The sequence below is a fragment of the Agelaius tricolor genome, unplaced genomic scaffold (genome assembly GCF_023055355.1).
Source record: "Agelaius tricolor isolate 1412-34295 unplaced genomic scaffold, bAgeTri1.0.p SCAF_5, whole genome shotgun sequence".
NCBI lineage: Eukaryota > Metazoa > Chordata > Aves > Passeriformes > Icteridae > Agelaius > Agelaius tricolor.
In genome coordinates, this window is record NW_027269265.1 from 12,238,802 (window position 1) to 12,261,101 (window position 22,300).

Genomic DNA, 22,300 nt, shown 5'->3' on the forward strand with positions numbered 1-22,300 from the left:
TTATCTGAAGGCACTGAAGAAGAGTGTCCAGCTCGAGGGGCACAGTGATGCCAGCAGAGCTGGGACAAGGCACAGAGCACCGGGGCCCGGGGAGTTCAGACGGGGGCACAGCCCTCCCCGGGCCCGTCCTCGCTCCGAACGCCCCACAGCCCCGAGGAGCAAAAAACAAGCTACTGGAGAGGGTTCGGTGGAGGCCACAAAGATGGTGAGGGGTCTGGAGCATCTCTCTTATGAGAGACCGTGGGAAACGTGTTTAGTCTGGAGAACAGAGGGCAGCGCATCAATTCACGCAAATGTCCCAAAGGCGGGTGCCCAGAGGATGGTGCCAGGCTCTTTTCCGTGGTGCCCACCGCCAGGACGAGGAACAATGGCCAGAAACTAAAACACATGAAGTTCCACCCCAAGTCGGGAAATCATTTTTCACGGAGGGTGGCAGAGCACTGGGACACGCTGCTCAGTGCAGGCGTGGATCTCCCGGTCTGGAGACATCCAGCATGCAGCCAGGTGCGTTACTGTGTAACCCGCTCTGGGTGACCCTGCCTGGATAACCTCCAGAGAGCCCTTCCAGCCCTGACGCTGCTGCGAACACCCAGCCCTCTCCAGCCCCACCCGAGGAAGGGGGTCCCGGGAAGGCACCGGCAAATGAGGCCGGCTCCTTCTCTCTCCCGCAGAGCCCTCGCCTCTCCCCAGAGCCCCGGGCGCCGAGGCCACCCGTGCTGCCGGGACAACGCCTCCCGGCCCGGTTCCGGTCCCGATTCCCGGTCCCGGTTTCCGGTGCCGGTTCCCGGTTCCGATTCCCGGTGCCACCCCCGCGGTACCTGCGCTCCCGGCAGCGCGCCCGGAACTCACCTGCCGGCCGCCGCCGCACCGCTCCTAAACACGCGCCGGCCGAAAACAAGGCAACGCACTCAAACAGTTCCGCGTGCCGTAGCCCCCGCGCTGGGGCCGCGGGTTGGGAAGGGCAGGGTCAGACCGCGGCTCCTGGAGCGGGAAGAAGCTCCTCGTCTGCCCTGCGGGCGGAATGGAGAGCGTTCCCTTGGGCTGGGGCCTGGAGCAGGAGGGAGGACCGTGTGAGGCAATGGTTCCGGGGGGGTTGTGTTTCCCAGCCGGGAGTCGCACCGGCCGTGCCGGCTGGGGTGATGCAATGGTGGTCACAGAGGAGCGGCGGGTGAGGAGCACCGGGACGGGCTGGGATGGGATGAGCCGGCTCGGGCACGGGGATGGGCACCGGGATGGGCACTGCAGAGAGACCCTGGCGGGCGGGACAAGGGCTGGCTGGGTGGTCACTGCCGCCGCTGTGAGCGGTATGTGGAGTGTCTCTGCCGGGCACGTTTTCTCCTTCCCTTGAGGTGATGCACTCGAGGGCTTTTCCTCCGTTCCCTGCGGGGCCGCCTCGCCACAGGGTCAGGTGAAAGTGCCCTTCTCCCTGAGGAGGACAGCCCGCGTGTCCCGGTCACTGCAGAACGCATCGAAGGGCAGAGCTGGCCGGTGGCCGTGCCCGGGCGGGGCAGGAGCGCTGGAGACGCCAGGCTCAGGGAACACCGGGATGAGGAGTCACTGTGGGCAGTAATTCTGGGCACAGCCCGTCCTTGCACGGGAGCTTTGCTCGTACACAGCCGCAGTACAGCCAAAATTCAGGTCGGGCTTTCTGCTGGTCACTCGTCATTCTTTGAATGGTCGTGTTATCTGTCATCTCGCGGAATCGTCTTGCAGTCTTTTATTGTAATTCTGTGCATAAATAGAAGTTTGCCATGACTGGGAAGGTAGGTCTGCTATAAAGGGCAGCCTCTGTTGGAGTGTCTCTCAAGGCCTGTTTCACATCACTTCTGTGTGGATGCCCGGTTCTTATTTTCTACCTACTTTAATTTTACTTTTTTTGTTTCGATTTTTTTTTCAGGAGGAAAAACAGTTTGCAGGAATGTAAGTGCTTTTAGACTTAGTCTCACATTCTTTCATTTGCTCATGAAAGCTTGTTCTGGTCTGTTATCTCTGAAAGGCGTAATGTACTTCCATGCAATGTTTGTTTTGTTAACTTAGTGTGAAACCCTGTTTTTTCATTCTCAGGTCTTTAAATTACCAAATCATACTGCAGACAGTGAAAATGATCATAAATCTGTGATGGTCAGCCAGTTGGAAAGGGAGGAAGATGCAGTAGTTTTCTGATACCTTTGCCAAGGATTATTTTTGAGCTTTGTCTCATAGCAATTTAATATTTTGGAATGGACACAGGAGCAGTACCCATCTTAAGTTGTCTGCATTTCATAGGTAGAAAAAGCACACATATCTTGGCTTTCAAGTTCACACTGGGTCATTCTAGACTCTGGTCCTAAATTTCCTAATAGTTCATTCTTCAATTCCCATCATTTATTTCCTTTCAGATCTGTTTGTCTATGGTATGTAATCTATCTGGGACTGTTAATTTTTATAATATCAATAAGAAAACAAAAAAAAAATCCTGATAAGTAGTAGAATATCCAGTTTTTTTTTAATGGTTCACAATTGCATTAATGAATTTCAGAAGGTAAAGACCTGTGTTCCACATCACTTAATTCCTGGCTTGGACTCCACTAGGAAATAGGGGCAGTGCTGAGGTAAATAGAGATAACCTTTAGGCAACAGTCCATATGTTTTGCATTTTATAGTCACTATATCCTCGTGTCTTGTTGCACCACTACTTTTGTTACTTCTTAATGAAGATGCACCTTCATTTGAGATTCTCTTTTCAGCTTAAATCCATAATATTCCAGACATTTTAAGTGTCTGGTTTAATTCCAGACATTTCCAGTCTGGTTTGCTGCTTTCAGGTATATGTGCCAAGTGTCAGCTGTCATTTTGGCCTTTCTGAATGGGGGCAATCCATCAGTAAGAGTGAACTGTAAGGAATTAAGTTAAAGCAACAAGTCACAATTTGTTCTATGCCAAAGAAAATTCTTATTTATACTTTTATTATATTTATATTATATTAATTATATTTATTATATTCTATTTCTTATTTATGCCTTTATTATTTTGTGAAATTTGAAGCCTGTAAATGTAAATGGCATGTTCCTACAGAAAGGGTATGTGTTAATCTTCATAAACATTTTCTAATATGAATTTATTCTATACTTTCTTTAACACTTAAAATATTCTCTGCTCATGAAGAAGGAGAAGAAGAAGGCAATATCCAAATAAAAATATGTAATTAAATTGCAGGAATGCATCAAAAGATTGTTTGATCTGCTATCTGCTTCAAATTACTTTTTTTTTAGTCACGCTTTCGAACTGCAAAAAGTCAAGTTATAAGGGATCAAATTAGGTTAAAAGCTTAAGTATTATTTTGTAATCAAAGAATGGTAATCCAAGGGTTAATGGAGTAAACAAATTACATTAATAAGTGGATGTATCCACTGCTCTGTTACTTTCTCAGGGTATTCAGCTGAAGCTGAAATGTGGGAATACTGCAGCTGACTGACAAACAAAGCCTTAATGATAGGTGTGTTTTGGTAACCACCTGGTTACCAAGTCGACCTTCAAAGCTTGCTAGGCAGGTGAAAGCTTTTTACAGTAGCAGCTTAAATAAGCACTATGTACATATAGCCAAGGTTGTGATTAGACTGATTATTTTGTAGAAGGAAGGCTTTGAAATTCTGCTGAACAGCTAATGCAGCTGTTATATTAGTAAGTTTTGTTTTGCTTGGATTTTTTGTTTGTTTTAATTCTGGGAAAAGGGAGCCAAAGGAACATGTATTTTTGCCAACACTCAATCAGTCCCTGCTCCATGCTATGCAGTGGATCAGGAATTTGCTAGAAGGTGTCTCCAGAAAGACAAGACCTTTGCAAGTCAGGAGTTTTTTGCATGGGCACAGCATGGCAGAGTGTGCTTGGGCAGACTGCTGTGTTCTCAGTCTCAGCCATCTCCTCATCCTAAACCATCTCCTGTTATTTTTCCTGCATAGCTCTGAGAAGCACAGGCAAATTTACAGCCTATTGCTGACCCAAGGATTCTTTGGAGAGCAACATTTCTCACCAATGATCAATGTGTTTTGTAACTTGTGGAGGAAAGCCATAAAGAAGATGACTAAGCTTTGCTTTTGTGTATCTTTCTTTGGGCAGAAGCACTCTGTTACAAATGTGAAGACAAAATTCCATGTTGTAGTTATGAAAGTCTCATCATCCAGAATTTGACAGGGTATCAATGCAGGAACATTAACTAATCAGGAATCAGATAGCCTCTACCAGTTGTTCTGAGATGCTTGGAATTGTATATACCTGTATTTGATTATTTCTCTTTTGCCAGGAATTTGACTTTGAAAAGGTGTTCTAGTGTTAAATACATAGACAACATGAACACTGATGTCTAAATTTACCTGGTACTCTTGTCAGTCTCTGTCCATTTTTGTGTGAAACTGAAGCATTACACAAACATTTTGTGTAATGTCTCCGCATTCTAATATGAATAGAATGTGGTAGGGATCAGTATAGTTGTTATTTTCTTATTCTGTTCACCTAATCTTGAAGACTTACACTAAAGAGTAAAACATACTACTGTTTGCCCTGCAGTTCTGTTTGTTGCTGCTGTTTTGAATCTCCAAGCCAAAGAGCCGGAAGAGGATAAATTCAGTTGAGCTGTACCTAAACAGATCTTTGTGCAGTCTGGCAAAATGGCTGACAGCCCCAACTGTGATTTGAAGTCTCTGAGTCCACTTCAGCTGTTTGAAAGAGTGACTGAACAAGGAGAGAAAGTCAGAGCACTGAAAGCAGGAAAAGCACCAAAGGTATTTGCATTTCACATTTTGAACCCTTTTTTTTTTCAGTTTAGGTATGTCTTTAAGTGCTGAAGAATTTTATTGTTCTAAGAAGTATTTTGCATTGTGATGAGAAAAACCCTTGTTAAAAGCTGTTTATGTCCATTCTGTGAACTTTGGCATGCCTGGAGCCAGGTAGTCACTGGAAGACTGAAGTTTTTACTCTTGAAGTAAGAACAGAGTCCTAGGCTTAGAAGTCTGCTTCATGCAGTTGGCATACCATGTGACAGGATCCAAGGCATTTATTTCTCAAGTAAATTTATATCACTTGCATTCTTCTCTGAATTTAGATGGTTCATGAAAATTTTTTCTCCAGGCATTATTGTAGACATTATCAAATATGTCTTCCTGTAACTGTACTGACAGTTCCTCCTTAATCTCCCTTAAATAATTTAGTAATTTGCCATTTATTTCAGGTTCCCTATTGTGTCATTGCTATTTTGGCAAGGAGAGCTCAGTTTTAAAATGGGCTTTCCTAATGTGTTGCCTGTGGGAGAAAGCCTTGAAAACTGGGAGTCAAATAAAGTGTTGTTCTATTTATTGCTTGCATGAGATTTTATAGTAGCTTTATATTAGAGAGGTCATAACCATAACTTCTTGTTCTAGTGTTCTTCCAGTCTGTCAATGAATTGTAATGAATAAATTGTTTTAAGGTGAGCCACTAAAAGTGTTGTAAAGTAAATTAGATAATAATTTATATTTTATTTTTATACCTTTAGAAATTTATGGTAAAAGTGCTAAGCTTGTTATACCTCTGAAAGGCAAGCAAGCATTTTTTTTCCTAGGCAGAAATTGAAAAGCAAGACAGAGGTGCTTTAAATGTCTTGGCAATGGTGATGATTTATATTCTAATGAATCAGTATTTGGTTTTCTTCTACACTTGACATTGATACTGAAAGCATTTAAATAAAACAGAGTTTAGGGTTTATTAATGATGCAATTCAGATCAAAGCATGGATGTGGGATTTTGAAAGGTTGGGACATTCATGTAACTTTCTGTTTTAAGTATATTAAGGCAAACAGTTGTTTGGGTTTTTTCCTTTATTCAGGATGAAATTGATGCAGCAGTGAGGATGCTCTTATCATTAAAACTGTCATATAAAACAACAACAGGACAAGATTATCAGGCAGGCTTGCCTCCAAAAGATCTTGTATTAATAAACAATGGTACAACTAAAGAAGAGGATGAGGATTTAGTGGATCCCTGGAATGTGCAGACATCAAATGCTAAAGGCGTGGATTATGACAAGCTCATAGGTATAACTCTTCCTTCACTGCTACTAAGGAATTTTTGTAAAGTGATCCTAATGACCACAGAAACAGCAAGGCATCATAACAAATCCAGATCAAAACATCATAGGTAACATTTAATTTATGTCTAATCTTAGCATTTCCATGTCTAAAGAATTTGCTGTAAGAGATGAAAATGTCCCAGGTGGAGATTTCCTATGAAAGATTTAAAGACTTGGCAAGGAACCTTTAAGTTCAAAATCCAAGTTTTACTGTGGTTTGTTTTTTGGTGTAAGGGCTGTTATTAGAAATTACACTAATGTAGGCACTGTGACTGAGTATTCAGTGACTGGAATGCAGAAGAGCTTTTTCAGCAGCCTGAAGGATTCTTCCTACCCACTCCTCACATCACTTATAGATTAGAGAGGGCAGGAATGATCCAAAACTAATGCAGAAATCTGTTAAGTCTTGTGATTTCTTCAGAAGGCACACTTACAGGCAGCCAAGTGCTGGCTGGAGTGAAGGAGTTGCAGCTCATTCAAAAACATACAGTGTAATGGAAAATGTTTCAGATGGGGTTATTACAAAACTTGCAAAATTTTGTAGTTTAAGAAACAGGTCTAGGTAATTTCCTTATTGGTTTTACAGTTTACTGTTTTAATAACTTGTTTGAGTCTAGCATAGAAATTTCTATAATGAAATATTCATTAATTTCTCTATTTTTCCCTTTTTTTAATTATTGTCAATCTTCAATTCATGTTTAGTACCTCAGTTGTACATTGCTGAGGTCTGCTTAGTAGTTTTTCTCACAGTAGAGCATACACCCTTATGTTGCAGTAATTGTATCTACTTTGGGGACAGTTGCTTGTGTCAGCATTATTTTAATTCTTTGTGATGTTACTGAGAGATTGTGTGAAATGTATGCACACATTGGCTGAGTCTGCAGGAAGTAACAGGAGAAAGGCAAATGAGAAAGGGAGAAGTGTGCAAAGAAAAATATAGGTCAGTGTGAGAGAAGGAAAAAAATATATTTTTTAGAATCTGGAAGTGGAAAAGATCTCTCATAATCTTGTTACTTGCATAAGAGTTACAGAGAAGGGATTTGGGTTTTTTCTTGGAAGGGAGGGGTCCTGAGCATTTTAGAAAAGGAAGAATTGCACAATTGTGATGGCACAATCTCAGGATCTTCCTAAAAACTATTTACCATAAATCAGTTCATGCCCTTTTTTTCCTGTAACTGTGTACATAAGACCTTTCATCTTCCTCAGAGTGTGGGTTAACCTAAAAGGTTTTTACTTCTTTACACTACTCTCAGATTAGTGAATTTGATAAATGAGTCGTTCTGCTTGTTCTAAGTGCTGTGTTGGAAACGTTTCAAAGAATGCTAGCCTAGCCACTTCAGGATGTGAAGCAGTAGCTGGTTGGTATTGATAAGCTTCCTTCTTTTCCTTCCCTTTTTAAAAATAACAATTAAAGGTGTTGTTACATTGGATAGCTCCTACCCTAAGGGACATTTTTGTGCCACCTATATTCTGTTACTAGTGGAACCTGAGAAAGTTGCCACTGTGCTTATGTTTAATCAAACACAGAATAAATGAAAGCAGTGTGTGAATTGAATGAGGTCTTCTTCTCAAATGCTTGTCCTTGATGTGCACTTAAGTGCATGGTAGCACAACAAAACAGCCTGAAGATATTCTGGGAAGAAGATTCTGTCAGCTAAGTGCTAGATACGAACCTCCCTAGATATTTAATGATTGGGAATGATTTCCAGGATTATTTGCTTCAGCACATGCCCACAGATTGAGGTGAGGTGGACTGGCCTGTCCACCTCAATTCCACAATTCCTTCTTCTAGCCCTTCTTTAAGGTAGGATTGGCATTTGCATTCTTCCAGCCTCCAGGAGCCTCTCCCTGTTGTCATGGCTGTTGAGAGATTATTGAGACTGGCCTGGTCACCAGAGTTACTGTGTGACAAATATTAGGGTATACATTTATCTATGTAGTTATAACAGGGCAGTGGCAAAGAGGGAAAGTACACAATGAATTTTCAACAAATGCAAATATGCTTTTGAGAATGGCAGTTCTCAGGACTTCTGCACATGAGTTGAAAGCTGTATTTTGGTAAAAGCTGGAACACCAGAGATGAAAAGCACATTAGGAATTTTTTTAAAGCTTGTTTAGGAGCAGAGACTTTGTCAGAAGCTGTTTAGAAAGGCAGATTCTTTGTGAGCAGATAGCCTAAGATATTCTGAACATTCAAGTAAGTGGAAATAGGTAGGAAAAAATTATCTGTTTTTTAACAGAAAAGGTGAACATGGGTAAAGAAAATGGAGTTGTGCAGCCTGTGGATGTTTAATAAAGATTTTTAGGCATTTTCAGTGAAGTGTTCTATACCCCAGAGAGCTTTTCTAATCACTTTCTATGACAGTACACAAATATTTCTAGGGTAGCCAATCCCAGTTAATCCAGGGCATTTTCATGTTTGCTGTTGATGTCATATTAGCCTCTTACCAGTTGCTGTTGATGTGCTGAATCATTTTCATGCTCATTTGATCTCTTTTTGGCATTCATTCAGATTACCATTTGCCAATTTGTGATGCATTTTGCATTTTATTAGTGCAATGCTGAAGAATTCTGATGTTGAATAGAGCAGAATAGTAGCAAGCAGTAGATTCTTACACAGATTTTTTCAAACAAATTTAAATTATAGAACATTGGCCTGATTATTAGGATCCCAGAATTACTGGGAATAGGGAAAATACTGCTTTTTACTCTATCACAGCCTTTCCCAAACCACCAAGTCATAAGACTTACTGATTGCCCTGAAGAGCATTATGCATTTCCTTTTCAAGCCTCTTGAGGGGAGCAGTGTCTGTAATCATATACATATTAAAGAATAATTAAGTTTGCAGAAGACTGTTTGGGGTTGGTGATGCCGTTTGAGTGAAAGCAAAAGTTGTTGTCCGACAGCAGAAAATTTGGACATCAAAAGAGAAACTTTCTGAGCCTCTTGGGCAGTTTTATTGTATGGCTTAGGCCAAGTTGGTGATCTGAATGTGTTCCTTATGTTTTGCTTGGAATAGCAATCCTTGGAATATCAATGCTACTGCTGTAAGGAGGCTGCAATTACAGTAATTTGTGGATGGAAAAATACTGCATGTTGTGAGTGAGTTGAGCCTCCTAGCATAGAGATAATACTGGAGGTGGCTGCTGGGTCTTCAGGCAAGAATCAGGAAAATTGACTTAGACTTTTTGACTTGAAGATGTCTTTTTTAATCTAGCCTGCATTGGTATGTTCTTGGTATTCCAAAATCTGGTTGTAGCTATGCTGTGCTTATTTTAATTTTTTTTAACATTTTATGATTATAGTTCGGTTTGGCAGCAGTAAAATTGACACAGATCTGATAAATCGAATAGAAAGAGCCATTGGGCAAAAACCTCACCACTTTCTACGGAGAGGAATCTTTTTTTCCCACAGGTGAGTTTTTCTTTTATTAAACTTCAAAAGGTCCTGTTGGGCAGACTTCCTGCAAGAATTATTGGGAGAAGCCTGTAACTAGCAAAAACCATGTGCTTTTATGCCAAGGCAAACCAACTGTGCCATTTGAAATTAGCAACTATTGCAGATTTCCCCTGGCAACAGTTGAAACTCTTGATTGCGTGGGTTTGTGATGTGTCCTCAGGAACCCCAAACTGAAGAAATGTGCTCAGAGTGCAGGCTCATTTTATCTCTGTGTCAGCAGCCAGAGGCAGTGGCCTGGCAGAGAGCTCCAGGTGCCAGTGGTGATTTCAGCAGGGCTCCCATGCATCTGTTTGTGGTACAGAAAAGGCTCAGGGAATTATCCTAAGCATGAGCCTGCCAGTGACCTTCACAGTTTAATGTTAGCACACAGGGGCTTTTGGGCTGTGGCACCAGCAGGTTTCACACAAGGGCCTGAGCATGACTGAGGGCATGACCTCCACCAGAGGTCAGCTAAGCTGCTTGGTTGAACCTGTTTGAGAACCAATCCCTGGCTGTTTTGCTAGGCTCTAGAGATTATTATACAGTGAAGTAGTTTTAGAAGCTGCACAATTTCAACATTAAATTTTCACTTGTGATTTAATTTTTCTTTGAGTTTTTTTCCCCCATGAATACTGGAGGAGACCATGCTTTTCTTAAACAAGAACTTTCTTATTTCTAGGACTTTAACATACTGTAATTTATTTATAAATACTTTTGGCTTTAAAAACACTCCAATTTTGAATAAAGGTGTTTTACTGTAGATGTTTCTTGCTAAAGAGTTGTATCTTGTTTTCTCTGTTTTTTTCTCTAGAGATATGGACCAAGTACTTGATGCTTATGAAAACAAGAAGCCCTTTTACCTTTATACAGGCAGAGGGCCATCCTCTCAGGCAATGCATGTTGGTCATCTCATCCCATTTTTGTTCACCAAGTAAGCTGTTTCTACCAGTTGTATTAATCAAAGCATTTTTTTCAAAAGAAACATTGAACATTCTTTTTTCAAAAGAAACATTCACATGGCTTGTGAAACTGCCAAAATGATACGTTGCAAGGAGATCTGATTATATGAAGTTAATATTAATGAATTTAATTCAGTCTTACCTTTTCACTGAAATGATCACAATCCCTGCATCATCATAAAGTCCTTTTCCTTGCTCTCTTAGTCATGTGGCACTCCTTAGAATTTCTACTGTCCCTAAAAACCAGCTCTTCACATAAATATAACTGCATTTGCATACAAAGAAAAGAGCAGACCTCTCCATGTACTGTTTAAATATATAAAAATATTTTAGCTGCATGATTTACATCTTCATTTTAACTTAATTTGGGATAAAACATGTCTGCTTCTATTAGGTGGCTTCAAGAAGTATTTGATGTTCCCTTGGTAATACAGCTAACTGATGATGAGAAATACCTCTGGAAGGACATGACAATTGAGAAGGCATATGAGTATGCTAGAGAAAATGCAAAAGACATCATTGCATGTGGTTTTGACGTCAATAAAACCTTTATATTTTCGGATTTAGACTATTTAGGGTAAGTAGGAATTTCTTTCAAGCATTGTAGTGAAAAAAGTGTCTATATTTTCCCTCTAAGTGTGTCTAAATTTGAAAGTTTCAGGACAAATTTTGTAATACTTGAAATGGAAACATACTATTTTTTCTGCTGTCTAACCTTCTATATATATTATTGTCATTCTCCTGTATAACATGAACAAATACTTACTTGTGTGTGCCATGTGTAAATTATGAAAAATACATTAAACCATCTGAAATGTAAAAATACCTAAACTACCAAGAAACTTCCTGACTGATTTGCTTAAGAAGGTATCAAAATCTCTCAGATGTGTTTACACTTTATTGACTTTAACAGAAGGCATTGCAGCAACTTGTTTTGGTCAATTATTTTAATAATACAGCATTGGGTGAAGTTTAAAGAAGAATGTTTGTAGTAATTATTGGGGGAAGGGAAGAATAAATTAAACTTTCAAGGCATAAAATTCCTGTTTGTAAATGATTCTCTAATTATCATCTCAATGGGCCACAAAAAGTCTGAAACTGTGAGACTTAATCCTGCAGGTTTTTTTATGTTCTCAGCTTTTGCAGTCAAAGTTTCTACGTACACTCTCCTCCTCTTCTCATTTTATTTTTCCACTTTTTTTTTTTTTTCTCACAGGACAAGTGCTGGATTCTACAAAAACATTGTCAAAGTTCAGAAGCATGTCACCTTTAACCAAGTGAAAGGAATCTTTGGCTTTACAGACAGTGATTGCATTGGTAGGAAATTGTACTAGTTACAAGAAACAGTGCTTGCTTTCACTTTCAATTGAGCTATTTTAAATAAGAGTTTAAAGAGATTAGTGTGCCACTCATGAAACAGGCAGAAAAAGCAGGAGGATTATGTTTCTAGGGAGATTCTGATGTTATTGTTGTTCCTTCAGAATAGAACATACTTTACAATGAAATTTCTAGCATAACTTCTACCTTTTTGACTTTAGTAAAAGCAAAGTACAAAACACGAATGTTAAGGAGTCCAAAACAGAGAACGACTTTTTCTTTTATTTTCTTTTTTATTCTTTTGGTACAGTGATTGGAGCTGTAGGCAGTCTTACCCCCTAGAAAGTTCTATGCCAAATTTGTAAAGAAACATGTCAGAAAAGGTTGCATTAATACACATAGGCATTTACATATATGAAAAAAGTTGGGTGCTGAAAGCCTAAATTATCAAGTCTCCCATTTACTTCACTGCAATTGCAGTTTCTGTTACATGGCCAAGAGAAAAGATTCTGTATAAAAATGACATTAAATCCTGAATGTTTCTGAGCATTATCATCATTCTTCATCCAGCAATTAGGCCAGTGACAACTTTCAGCCTTCACTGTAACCAAGGAACAGGTTTCCACTTGTTTTAGCAGTGCTCTGATAAAAGATGGTATTGTGATTATGACTTCATCACATGTGTGTAAAAGTCACCACTTGCTGTTTGTTCTGATAGGATTTTGATAAGCTCCAGGTTGGCCACACTGGGATTAAGCCCTGTATAAAAAAGAAAACTGGGCATATCTGAGATGCTCCATGAGTACACAGTGATTATAGCAGTGATTTAAGATCTTAGAGGGAAGCTTATGTGATGACTGTAGCAATTCTCTCACAAAGTGAAAAAAAAATATAAAGCTTAGTCAATTCTGTTTCTGAAAAGGGCAGATAGTTCAATGATCAAGAGAGTATGCAGTCATGAACTTTTGCTGAAGTCAATGTGGTCACAGCTTGCCTTTTGTATGTCAGTTGAAGGTTTGTTGACATTGCAGAAGGTAAAGGTGAAAAGGTTTTCTCAGATAAGGCAGCAGAGCTTGATAAAGGTAGAGCTTGGTCTTCAGCTGAGTATTTGGATAATTCACTTGTGCATTTTACATTCTGCAAAAAATTCTCTCTATTTATCACTGCTTCTGTTGATTGCTTAGCTTTTCCAAACATGTTTTTTAGGTAAGATCAGCTTTCCTGCTATCCAAGCTGCTCCATCCTTCAGTTCATCATTTCCACAGATATTCAATGGCAAAGAGAATATTCAGTGTCTTATCCCATGTGCTATTGACCAGGTAAGAAAATCATATTGCTTAACTTGGTTTTCATGGATTTGGTTTTGTATTGTTCCATTCAGGCCTCGTGGTGGTGTCTCAAGGCATCTGTAAAACATTCCTGCAGGCACCTTTCTGGGGTAGAAACTGAAAGACCTAAAAGATGAAAAGATGAAGGCTTAACCCAACAATCATGTATTCATCCAGTCTTGGATCTCTCTTGATCTCAGCTCCATTCACACTGAGCTGACATCTAGGAAAGCAAGGACTGTAACATCTATGCAAAAGCACACTGACATGGGGGTAGGAAGAAACTTTTGGCCATCTCTATGGTAACTTGGACAAGATGGAATGAGCTGAACTTGCAGCACAAGAGTTTTCTGTTGAGCCATGGGGAAAAACCCTGTCTCAGTAAGAATAAAGAAGCAATGAAATAGTTTGCCAGAAAGGCTGCAGAATCTTAACAATTCAGATTTAGAGAACTGAAAGAACATCAGATTCAAATGAGAGTAATAGGGTCTTGTATTTAAATAAGTGGTATTTCTAGGAATCACATCCTGCACTGTCTGAATCTTTAGCTATTTTAGTCACAGGGACAGACCCCGGAAGATGATGTAATCAAATTAATCAGCCACAATATTATGAAGTAAAATTTCACTTTGGTTTAAGTCACATCATCAGCACAGCACTGCCAGTTGCTTGCTGATTTAGTTCAGATTCTCTGCTGGTTGTTAAAATGCTTTGGGTGAAAGCTTTCATCTCAGGCTGCATCCATCTCCAGGCATATTAAGCATAGTTTTAGCAACTATTTGAATTAATGTAAAATTTTGTAAATATGCCTATTATTTAAGGGAATCAGAGTGTACAACACTATGGAAAAGGAAAAAAATGGGGATGTTGTTTGTTGGTGTTCTGAATGAACTGGATTGAAAGTAGGTTCTGGAATATTTCATGGTTTGCTTTTTTCAGTTTATGGTTTTTTGACATCACTTCTTATGGGATGAATGAGTCAGCATCAATCAGAATTGATTTCAAACCACATTTTTCAGCTTTATTCTGTACTTTTATTGGTTGTTTTAGGATCCTTATTTTAGAATGACCCGTGATGTAGCACCAAGAATTGGACAGCCTAAACCAGCCTTACTCCACTCAGTCTTCTTCCCAGCCCTACAAGGAGCACAGACCAAAATGAGTGCTAGTGACCCAAACTCCTCCATCTTCCTCACTGATACACCCAAGCAAATCAAGACAAAGGTAAGGACCTGTGAAACCTGATAGGGTGAAGCTTTGCAACAAAAAGGAGAGGTCATAGAATCATAGAGTCATTTGGGTCATTAAAGTAAGAGCCTTAAGATCATAGATTTCAACCATAAACCTATCCCTGCCAAGTCCACCACTGAGCCATGTCTGTAGGTACCATATTGGTAGAATAATCTCCAGCTTCATCAGGAAGTGCTGCAGAGGTTGGCCCAAGCTCCTCCTGATGCTCCTTTGATCCCCCCTCAGCTGTCTGGCACTACCTGCAGAGGTCCTTCTGGTTACAATGAGAGTTTTTAGTGTTTTCCTTAAACGTGTGTGAATCAGGTGAAATCCATACATTTCATGGCAAAGCATCTTCAGAAATTGACTGAGTTGTGCAAATTTAGCTAAACTATCAAATACAATCTTTTGCCTTACCAGCTAGTCTGACAGTACAAATATTAGCTGGGATAGTATACAAAACGTGTTGGTTTTTCTGATACCTACAGAGCAGTGGTGTAAGAATAAGAGCTGTGGAGGCTCATGCTCTTAAAATAAATCTTATGTTGCCATAGTTTTGAAATCTGACAGGCCATGATGTAAACCTAATACACAGCTCTTTCTCTTGACTGCCTCTCCTTGTTGGGAGCACCAAACATTGCATGGTGTTAGTTACAGCACAGGTCAGACCTTTCCTGCTGCTTGAGAATCTGTTGCTGCCAATTCACAATGAAATCTGCTCACTCCAATTTCCAAACAAACATTATGCTGAATTTGAACTCAGAAGGGGTATTTTCTTCTGAGTATGTTCCTAGTTTGTTTCTAAGCTCAAAGGAAGATTGCTTTTATCTGGTGTCAGATGATGTAGTTTTGCAAAAGTTCACCTCTGTTGTGGTATTTAAAGAAAATGAAAATCAGTCCTTGGGAAGGAATTTGAAGGCATGAAACCAGGCATTAAAAAAATGTCAAAACAAGAAGAAAACATGCTAATGTTGTTTCTGTTGAGCAGGCTCGGATTAATTCTCTTTGACAGCCACCCCAAAATGCTTCATTCTCTTTTGTAGAAACTGATTAAGCAGTGCTGTTTTGAAGAATTGGAATTCTTCATGTGTTTGGATTATAATAATTCCAGTTAACTTGCACAGTTACAGAGCTGCTTTAAAAAAAATGTTGTAATTTCAGAATAGAGAATACATGGTTAATGGTAATATTGGTAACGTTCTATGTTTTTTTCCTGGCAAGTAACATGTGATCTGCAATGAGATCCACGTTCATAAGTCCTAATTCTACTGTCTTTAAACTACTTGAAAAAATAAAAAAATAATTCTAGTACTTGGAACATAAAAGACATAAAGAAGAATCTGAACCTGACATAAAGTGTTGAGTAATGGAGGACAAACTGAGATTTATTTCAGCTTCTGAAGCCCATCAGAAACAAGTCTTTATGGAAATACAGCTTGAGAGAAAGACCAAATACTGTTATAGCAAATAAATTAAAAAAAATTAGCAAAGGTGACTTCTGGTCATGAATGAAGGTTAAAAAGAAAATGCTATGCTGGATAAAAAAAATTACTGCTTACAGCATTTTTCAAATTATTGGTGCGTTGCTAATTAATCAGGTTCAAAACTTATAGAAGATAAAAAATTACTATGTATAGGGAATGGCTAAAAGAATTCTGAGTGATCTAATGAGATGAGTGACAGTTTGTTTTCCCCTAAAGTGTTATTTAGATTTTATGTCTACAGACATATTAAGGGATTCAGAGAAATTCAGGGGGAAAAAGATCAGTGCATCACTATGGATGGGTCACTGAAACCCTCAGTTAATTAGTAAATACCAGAATATGTAAAAAAATGAATTTGAGATTAGGAAAGGAATCATTGTGTGTTTCAACAAAAAAATGCTTTCACCTGGCATGTTGTATTTAATCCTTCTCTGTTTAGGAAGAACACAAACTGAAGAGATAAAGGGCATAGAAAAAATTTCATACAGGCTTGCAAAATCTAGTAATGAGGAAGGTCAGTGCAGAAGAGTATTTAAAAACTTCATTTTACAGATGCTGAGACAGCTATTCAGGCTGCCCTACAATATAAGAATAGATGTGTGTGGCAGATGGCAGTTCATTGCCTTAAAATATTCATCAGTGCCTGATTTCTGATTGTAGTTCTTTGCCACAAGACTTCATCTGTAACTTGGTGGTTGGAGAGATTCAAAAAAGCACTAGACAGTCTATACAGATAATAGGAATGTTCATAAATTGTAAATATATAACAGCTCCTAGATACCAGAACTAAAAAGAAAAACCCTACTTCATATGCAAATGTGTCTCTTGGCAGGTTGATAACAGTATCTCAAAAGATACAAGAGCGAAATGAAAGCTCAGCATATGGTTAAGAAATATTTTTTTCCTCCTCTTAGCAATTTATTTTCTTTAAATTTGTAGGAAGATTAGCATCCTCAGAGAGTTCTACATACGTATAAATGCTCAAAATAGGCCAGTGGCTTCTGAATTTATTGGGAATGGGATTAGCAATGACATCTGTTCAGTAGTGCTGTTCATCTGCCTATAGGAAACTATGCTTAAAAAGAGGGAGGCTGTCAGCAAATACTCCATTTTTAGACGGAACAATTGGGCATTGGTCTGATTTTAAGCATTCTAGACAGACTTTTGTAATGTTTTTAACTTTGCTTTCTCTTGTTTTTCTTTTCCACAAAAAGGGATAAGGTTATCTCTAGGATTTCTGCAGGATTTTCCATACCTTCTTCATCTCTTCCAGAATTAATTTCTTGATAAAGTAAATATCCTAATTTTTGCTACATGAAGTACATTTTCTGTAAGCACAAATTCTATCCAACAGCTTCAGCAAAAGGGACTTAAAACCTTTTTGACTGAGTCTTGGGTAGATTGTTTTTAATTTTCATTTATTTTTATTATGCAGTCTGAGGAGTATGCGTATAGCCATTTTTCCCTGCTGGGTTCCTTTTTTCAGTCCTGAGGCCCTGCTTTAACTTGTCCCACTCATTCCTCAGCTAATCCTTGGTAAAGAATTTGGAGAATCATGACACATCTCTGTTTGCAATGAAGTAATCCTGATTGTGGTGAGAATTACAGCAGGAGCTCCTGGTGCTGTTTCAGTTGAACAAGCTCCTGGTGCTGTTTCAGTTTAACAAGTTCCTGGTGCTGTTTCAGATGAACAAGCTCCTGGTGCTGTTTCAGATGAACAAGCTCCTGGTGCTGTTTCAGATGAACAAGCTCCTGGTGCTGTTTCAGATGAACAAGCTCCTGGTGCTGTTTCAGATGAACAAGCTCCTGGTGCTGTTTCAGATGAACAAGCTCGTGGTGCTGTTTCAGATTAACAAACTCCTGGTGCTGTTTCAGATGAACAAGCTCCTGGTGCTGTTTCAGTTGAACAAGCTCCTGGTGCTGTTTCAGATGAACAAGCTCCTGTTGCTGTTTCAGATTAACAAGCACGCCTTCTCGGGAGGCAGGGACACCATTGAGGAGCACAGGAAGTACGGAGGCAACTGTGACGTTGATGTGTCCTTTATGTACCTGACTTTCTTCCTGGAAGATGATGACAGGCTCGAGCAGCTGAAGCAGGTGAGTAACCAAACTGCAGACAGGGTTATTCATTTCCTGTTCTGAGGACAAAGCTCAGCCCTCCACAGAGCTGTAGCTCCACAGCCCTCCACAGAGCTGTAGCTCAGTCCTCCTGAGGACCTTCTCCAGGAAGGTAATTTTGGTGTTATTCTCATGCTCTCCATCCCTTTCAAGTTTCAGTATTAGTATCTCACTTTTTATTTCTTTGCAGTGTGTTCTTTCTCACAGGCCAGTCTGTCTCCTTTAAAACAAAAAATCCCCAGTGTTTTCACAGGAATCTCCCACACTCTGTAGGACAGTATCTTCCCTACCTTTCAAATGAGGTCACCTTGGGATTAGTGTTGTTTTAATTGTATAATACACTCTGCCTGTTCCTTATTGTAAAGTACCCAAACATCCTACAAAACTACAAAAGCTCATGTCTAAAGCTTGCTGGTTTTTGGTTTTTCATCATCATCACAAGAAATTTAATAGCTCTGAGGAACTGTTTCATTGATTCCAGGCAAAAACTGCTTCATATATGTTGCTTTTTCTTTAAGCCTATCTGGCAGACTTCTGTCCCCAGGGCTGGTAGCAAGCCACTTCCCTCCCTTTCCTCGCCAATACTAGGTGGTGTGTTTTCTCTGGAAGGCAGGAGCTGCAGTAGATAACACCCATGTCACATTGCTTTATCAGCTTTCTCCTGCTGGGAACAGCTGCAAGAAAATCAAGAGCTGCAGATTCTTCTCCAGCCCTCTACTCCTTCCCACACAAGAGCAGGGTTGGATAGCTACTCTTTTCTGTGCTGTTGTAAATTCCTTATGGAAACCTGAAGCACATTTGACTTAAAGAGATTTTTTTCGTTGATCTCCAACCACTGCAAGAGTGTCAGCCTGATTGTGCTGCAGAGCACAAAGCCTGGCCCACAGCTTGCAGCAACACTGCAGTGGTGCCTCAGAACCTGGGTAGAAAATATGAACTTGCCCACTGTAGCAGCATCAGTGCAGCTGCTTCACCTCTAGCACCAGAGGACACTTCCAGAGAAAGTAGCATTGATGTTTTTATAACAAACTAACAAGTGAAAAAATAACAGAATTCACAGAAGGACTAGGTTGGAATAGACCTTAAAGATCATCGAGTCCAACCCAGCCCTAACACCTCAGCTAAACCATGGCACCAAGTGCCACATCCAGTCTGTTCTTAAACACATCCAGGGAAGGTGACTCCACCACCTCCCCAGGCAGAACATTCCAGAACTTTATCACCCTTTCTGTAAAAAACTTCTTCCTAATATCCAACCTATATTTCCCTTGATGCTGCTTGAGACTGTGTCCTCCTGTTCTGTCAGTTGCTGCCTGATGATAGAGACCAGCCCCCACCTGACTACAGCCACCTTTCAGGAAGTTGCAGAGAGTGATAAGGTCACCTCTGAGTCTCTTTTTCTCCAGGCTAAGCACCCCCATACAGACCTCAAACATACAGACCTCAAACCACACCCTGAAATTACAATTCCACTTGTTCTTGTTTTAATGTATTTTACTCTTGCTGAGTGAACATCAGCAGCATTTAGACCTTGAGTAGGTGTTACAAATGGCTTGATGATGAGGGGAGGTAATCATATTTATTGTAATTTCAATTATAGCTGAACTGTCCCAGCCATGGTTGCTAAATGTGGCTGAACCAGTAAACTTGGCCTGTGCTTCTAAGCTAAAGCATTTCAGTATTGAGCAATGGAATGGAGTACCAGCTGTGAATATGACTACAGTGTGAACATAGATTCTGAGTGTCTTTGCTATAAGAAGGATATTTATTTTAATCACATCTAGTCTCTTACCAAGTGCAATGAGAGAAAAATATGAGAATTTGTACCTGTTATTGAAAAAAAAAAAAAAAGGCTTAAACTGTTTATTTGAACTGGGATTCTGGGGAGGAAAATTGACGTTTCCTGCAAGTAATTACAGGATTTCCTAGTTACACTAGTGAATGTAGTTTATTCAGTCCTTATAATAACTTGTCACATACAAAGTTTGCCAACTATGTTAATGTTTTAACAGGCAACAAGCAACTCTGCAAGTTGCATTTCAGAGTGATACCAGATAATCTTCTAAGGCATGTACTTACTTTTAAGTAATCCAAATCTGTCTTTTAAAGAAATACTGATCACTGAGTCTTTTTGTAAATGGCACCATGTTCAGCAACCAGCACTTTCTTGACAGGCCTACACCAGTGGGGAGCTGCTCACAGGGGAGCTGAAGAAGGTACTTATTGAAACAATGCAGCCCTTGGTAGCAGCTCATCAAGAGAGAAGGAAGCAGGTCACAGATGAAATTGTGAAGCAGTTCATGACTCCAAGGAAGCTGGCTTTTGAATTTTGAAGAAATGTATATGTAACTTAGCACTTCATAATCCACAGCCAAGTAATTGTTGTCTTCTGTTGTGTGTCATCACTCCCTAGTTATGTACAGCCTGTAATCGGTGCTTTATCAATAATGAGTAAATTATCATGAACAGCAGAGTACAGAAAAAGTTTCAAATAGGACTTGGATCTATTTAAAATCAGAATATGCAAGACAGAATTGATCCCTCTTGCAGAAAAGCATGTATGTCAGCCCAACATTGTATTTTAATGTATTTCATGTTGAAAATATAAATAAAATTTCCATTTGATGATAAAGGCTAACTTGGAAATTGCTTTAAATATATTGGTACGAGGTCATATCTTGAAGTAATAAATAGTAGCTCCATTTTCTTTTGTACTATGTACCTTGGTTTACTAGACTGTATGTCTTCTTGGGCTGCTGAGAGCATGCTGCACACAAAAAAATAGTGAGTGTTACAAGGTGGGATCAGTACAGAAAGAGTGGACATCTGTGAGTTGAACACTGGAGAAAGAATATCTGACTTGTCTTGCTGTCACCTTCCTCTCTGACATTGGGCAAGTTGCAGAAATCTCACTGTACTTTTTTTCTGGAGCTTTTTACCTGATCTGAGTGCCTCTGGAAGAAGGAAGTCATCAGGAAGCTGTCAGATCCTTGATATTCTCAGGTGGAAGATAGTATAGAAATGCAAATTTTAGTTTCTAAGTGTAAATAACAAGTGTTAAATCATGATGTGAAAATTGAAGTCACACTGGACACAGGGATACTTCTAGTACTGTCTGTTCTCTTTCACTGCACCAGGAGGTTTAAACTAGGGATATTTATTTTAGGATGTATTCCAGTGAGAAAATATACTTTGTTAAAATACCTCATGTAATATTTAATTATCTCCTTTCTTCAAAAGAACTTCAATGTCTTCACTATGATTCCTGGAAGAAAAATCCAAATGATTAGTTATTTGTTTTGATCTAAACAGTGCTGAGTGCAAACTGTTAGATCTGTCTTGTATAGAATAGAAAATTGATAGCCCAGGTATAGTCTAGCAAAGATGGTTTTATTTGATGTAGATAACACAAGTGGGTTAACCTGGTTATGTTTGTTCAAGGAGCCAAGGGAAAGGCAGAAGTGCAAGGCAAACCTAGGCATATTGCACGAGTTTCAAACTTGTGCTGGAAATAGCAAGGCTTAGCTTTTGTCTTTTTCTTTACAGTTTATGTGATCAATCTAATGCCATTGATTTCAGTGAATTAGTGAAAATGTTTCCCAGAGACTGTCTCCATAACCCACAGGCAAAACATCTCAGTGCCAGCAAGGGCTTAACAATGAGTAGAAAAACTTTTTTTTTTTTTTTTCCTAGAAATAGTGGAGCAATTCTTAGGGGGAAGAAGCAGCTTCTTAAATCCAGTAATAAATAAGCTAGGTCTTAATTACTTTGGACTTTAAGGATGACCTTCCTGTTCTTGCAGTCTACTCTTTGTCATTTTTAGCCATACATAAAAGATAAGCCTTAAATTGACTTTAAAAGTGCTTTTACAGACTTATAATGCAAATATATTGTTTAAAATATATGCAGATTTGTTCTGCTAGATTTATTTCATTAGCTGAGAATTTATTTTGTTATTCACCAAAGGGAAATATGCTGTAGGAGAAACAGTGCTGTGTTCTAGTCTAGATAAGCAGATGGATTATTTTGTAACAACAATTAAAATATGTTTTGAAAGTTCTAGACAGGAAGGTGATAGGAAAAGTATTTGTTTACTGAACAGCCACTGTTTTCAAGTCCTCTGAGGAATTCATACAACATGCTTCTGAGATGGTACAGTTTCTCAGAGAAGCCTTGATGAATTCCTGACTCTATTGTAATTATGGTTCGTGTCGCAGGGCTCATTTTAAAGGTCAAGACAAGGCAGTTTTCAAAAACACACTGAAATGTTACCAGACATTGTTCATTAAATTTTCCTCAATTTGCTCATTTTGTCCATCTCACTGTAATAAAAATGTAGATAAAAG

At 39.4% G+C, this 22,300-nt stretch overlaps 2 protein-coding genes across 6 annotated transcripts in view; one reads left to right on the forward strand and one right to left on the reverse strand.

Moving 5' to 3' along the window:
- Positions 1-1,011, reverse strand: part of WDR25 (WD repeat domain 25) — a 74,852-nt gene extending 73,841 nt beyond the window's left edge. The window contains exon 1 of one of the 4 annotated variants that reach the window (XM_071426470.1): positions 850-1,011. The gene's annotated coding sequence lies outside the window, so the exon portion shown is untranslated. The other 3 variants (XM_071426468.1, XM_071426471.1, XM_071426469.1) reach the window with 3 other exon arrangements.
- An 84-nt stretch (positions 1,012-1,095) lies between these two features.
- On the forward strand, positions 1,096-20,586 carry WARS1 (tryptophanyl-tRNA synthetase 1). Of its 2 annotated transcripts, XM_071426472.1 has the most exons (12): positions 1,096-1,168; positions 1,898-1,920; positions 4,543-4,757; positions 5,837-6,044; positions 9,386-9,494; positions 10,330-10,449; positions 10,872-11,054; positions 11,694-11,794; positions 13,001-13,113; positions 14,173-14,346; positions 17,793-17,933; positions 20,129-20,586. In XM_071426472.1, exons 3-12 carry the CDS (start codon positions 4,644-4,646, stop codon positions 20,285-20,287), a joined length of 1,422 nt encoding a protein of 473 aa, XP_071282573.1. In that variant the 5' UTR covers positions 1,096-1,168; positions 1,898-1,920; positions 4,543-4,643; the 3' UTR covers positions 20,288-20,586. The 2 variants fall into 2 exon arrangements, with proteins under 2 accessions (XP_071282573.1, XP_071282574.1); XM_071426473.1 differs by lacking the exon at positions 1,898-1,920 and having other exon boundaries at positions 1,122-1,168.
- Positions 20,587-22,300: the final 1,714 nt, after the last annotated feature.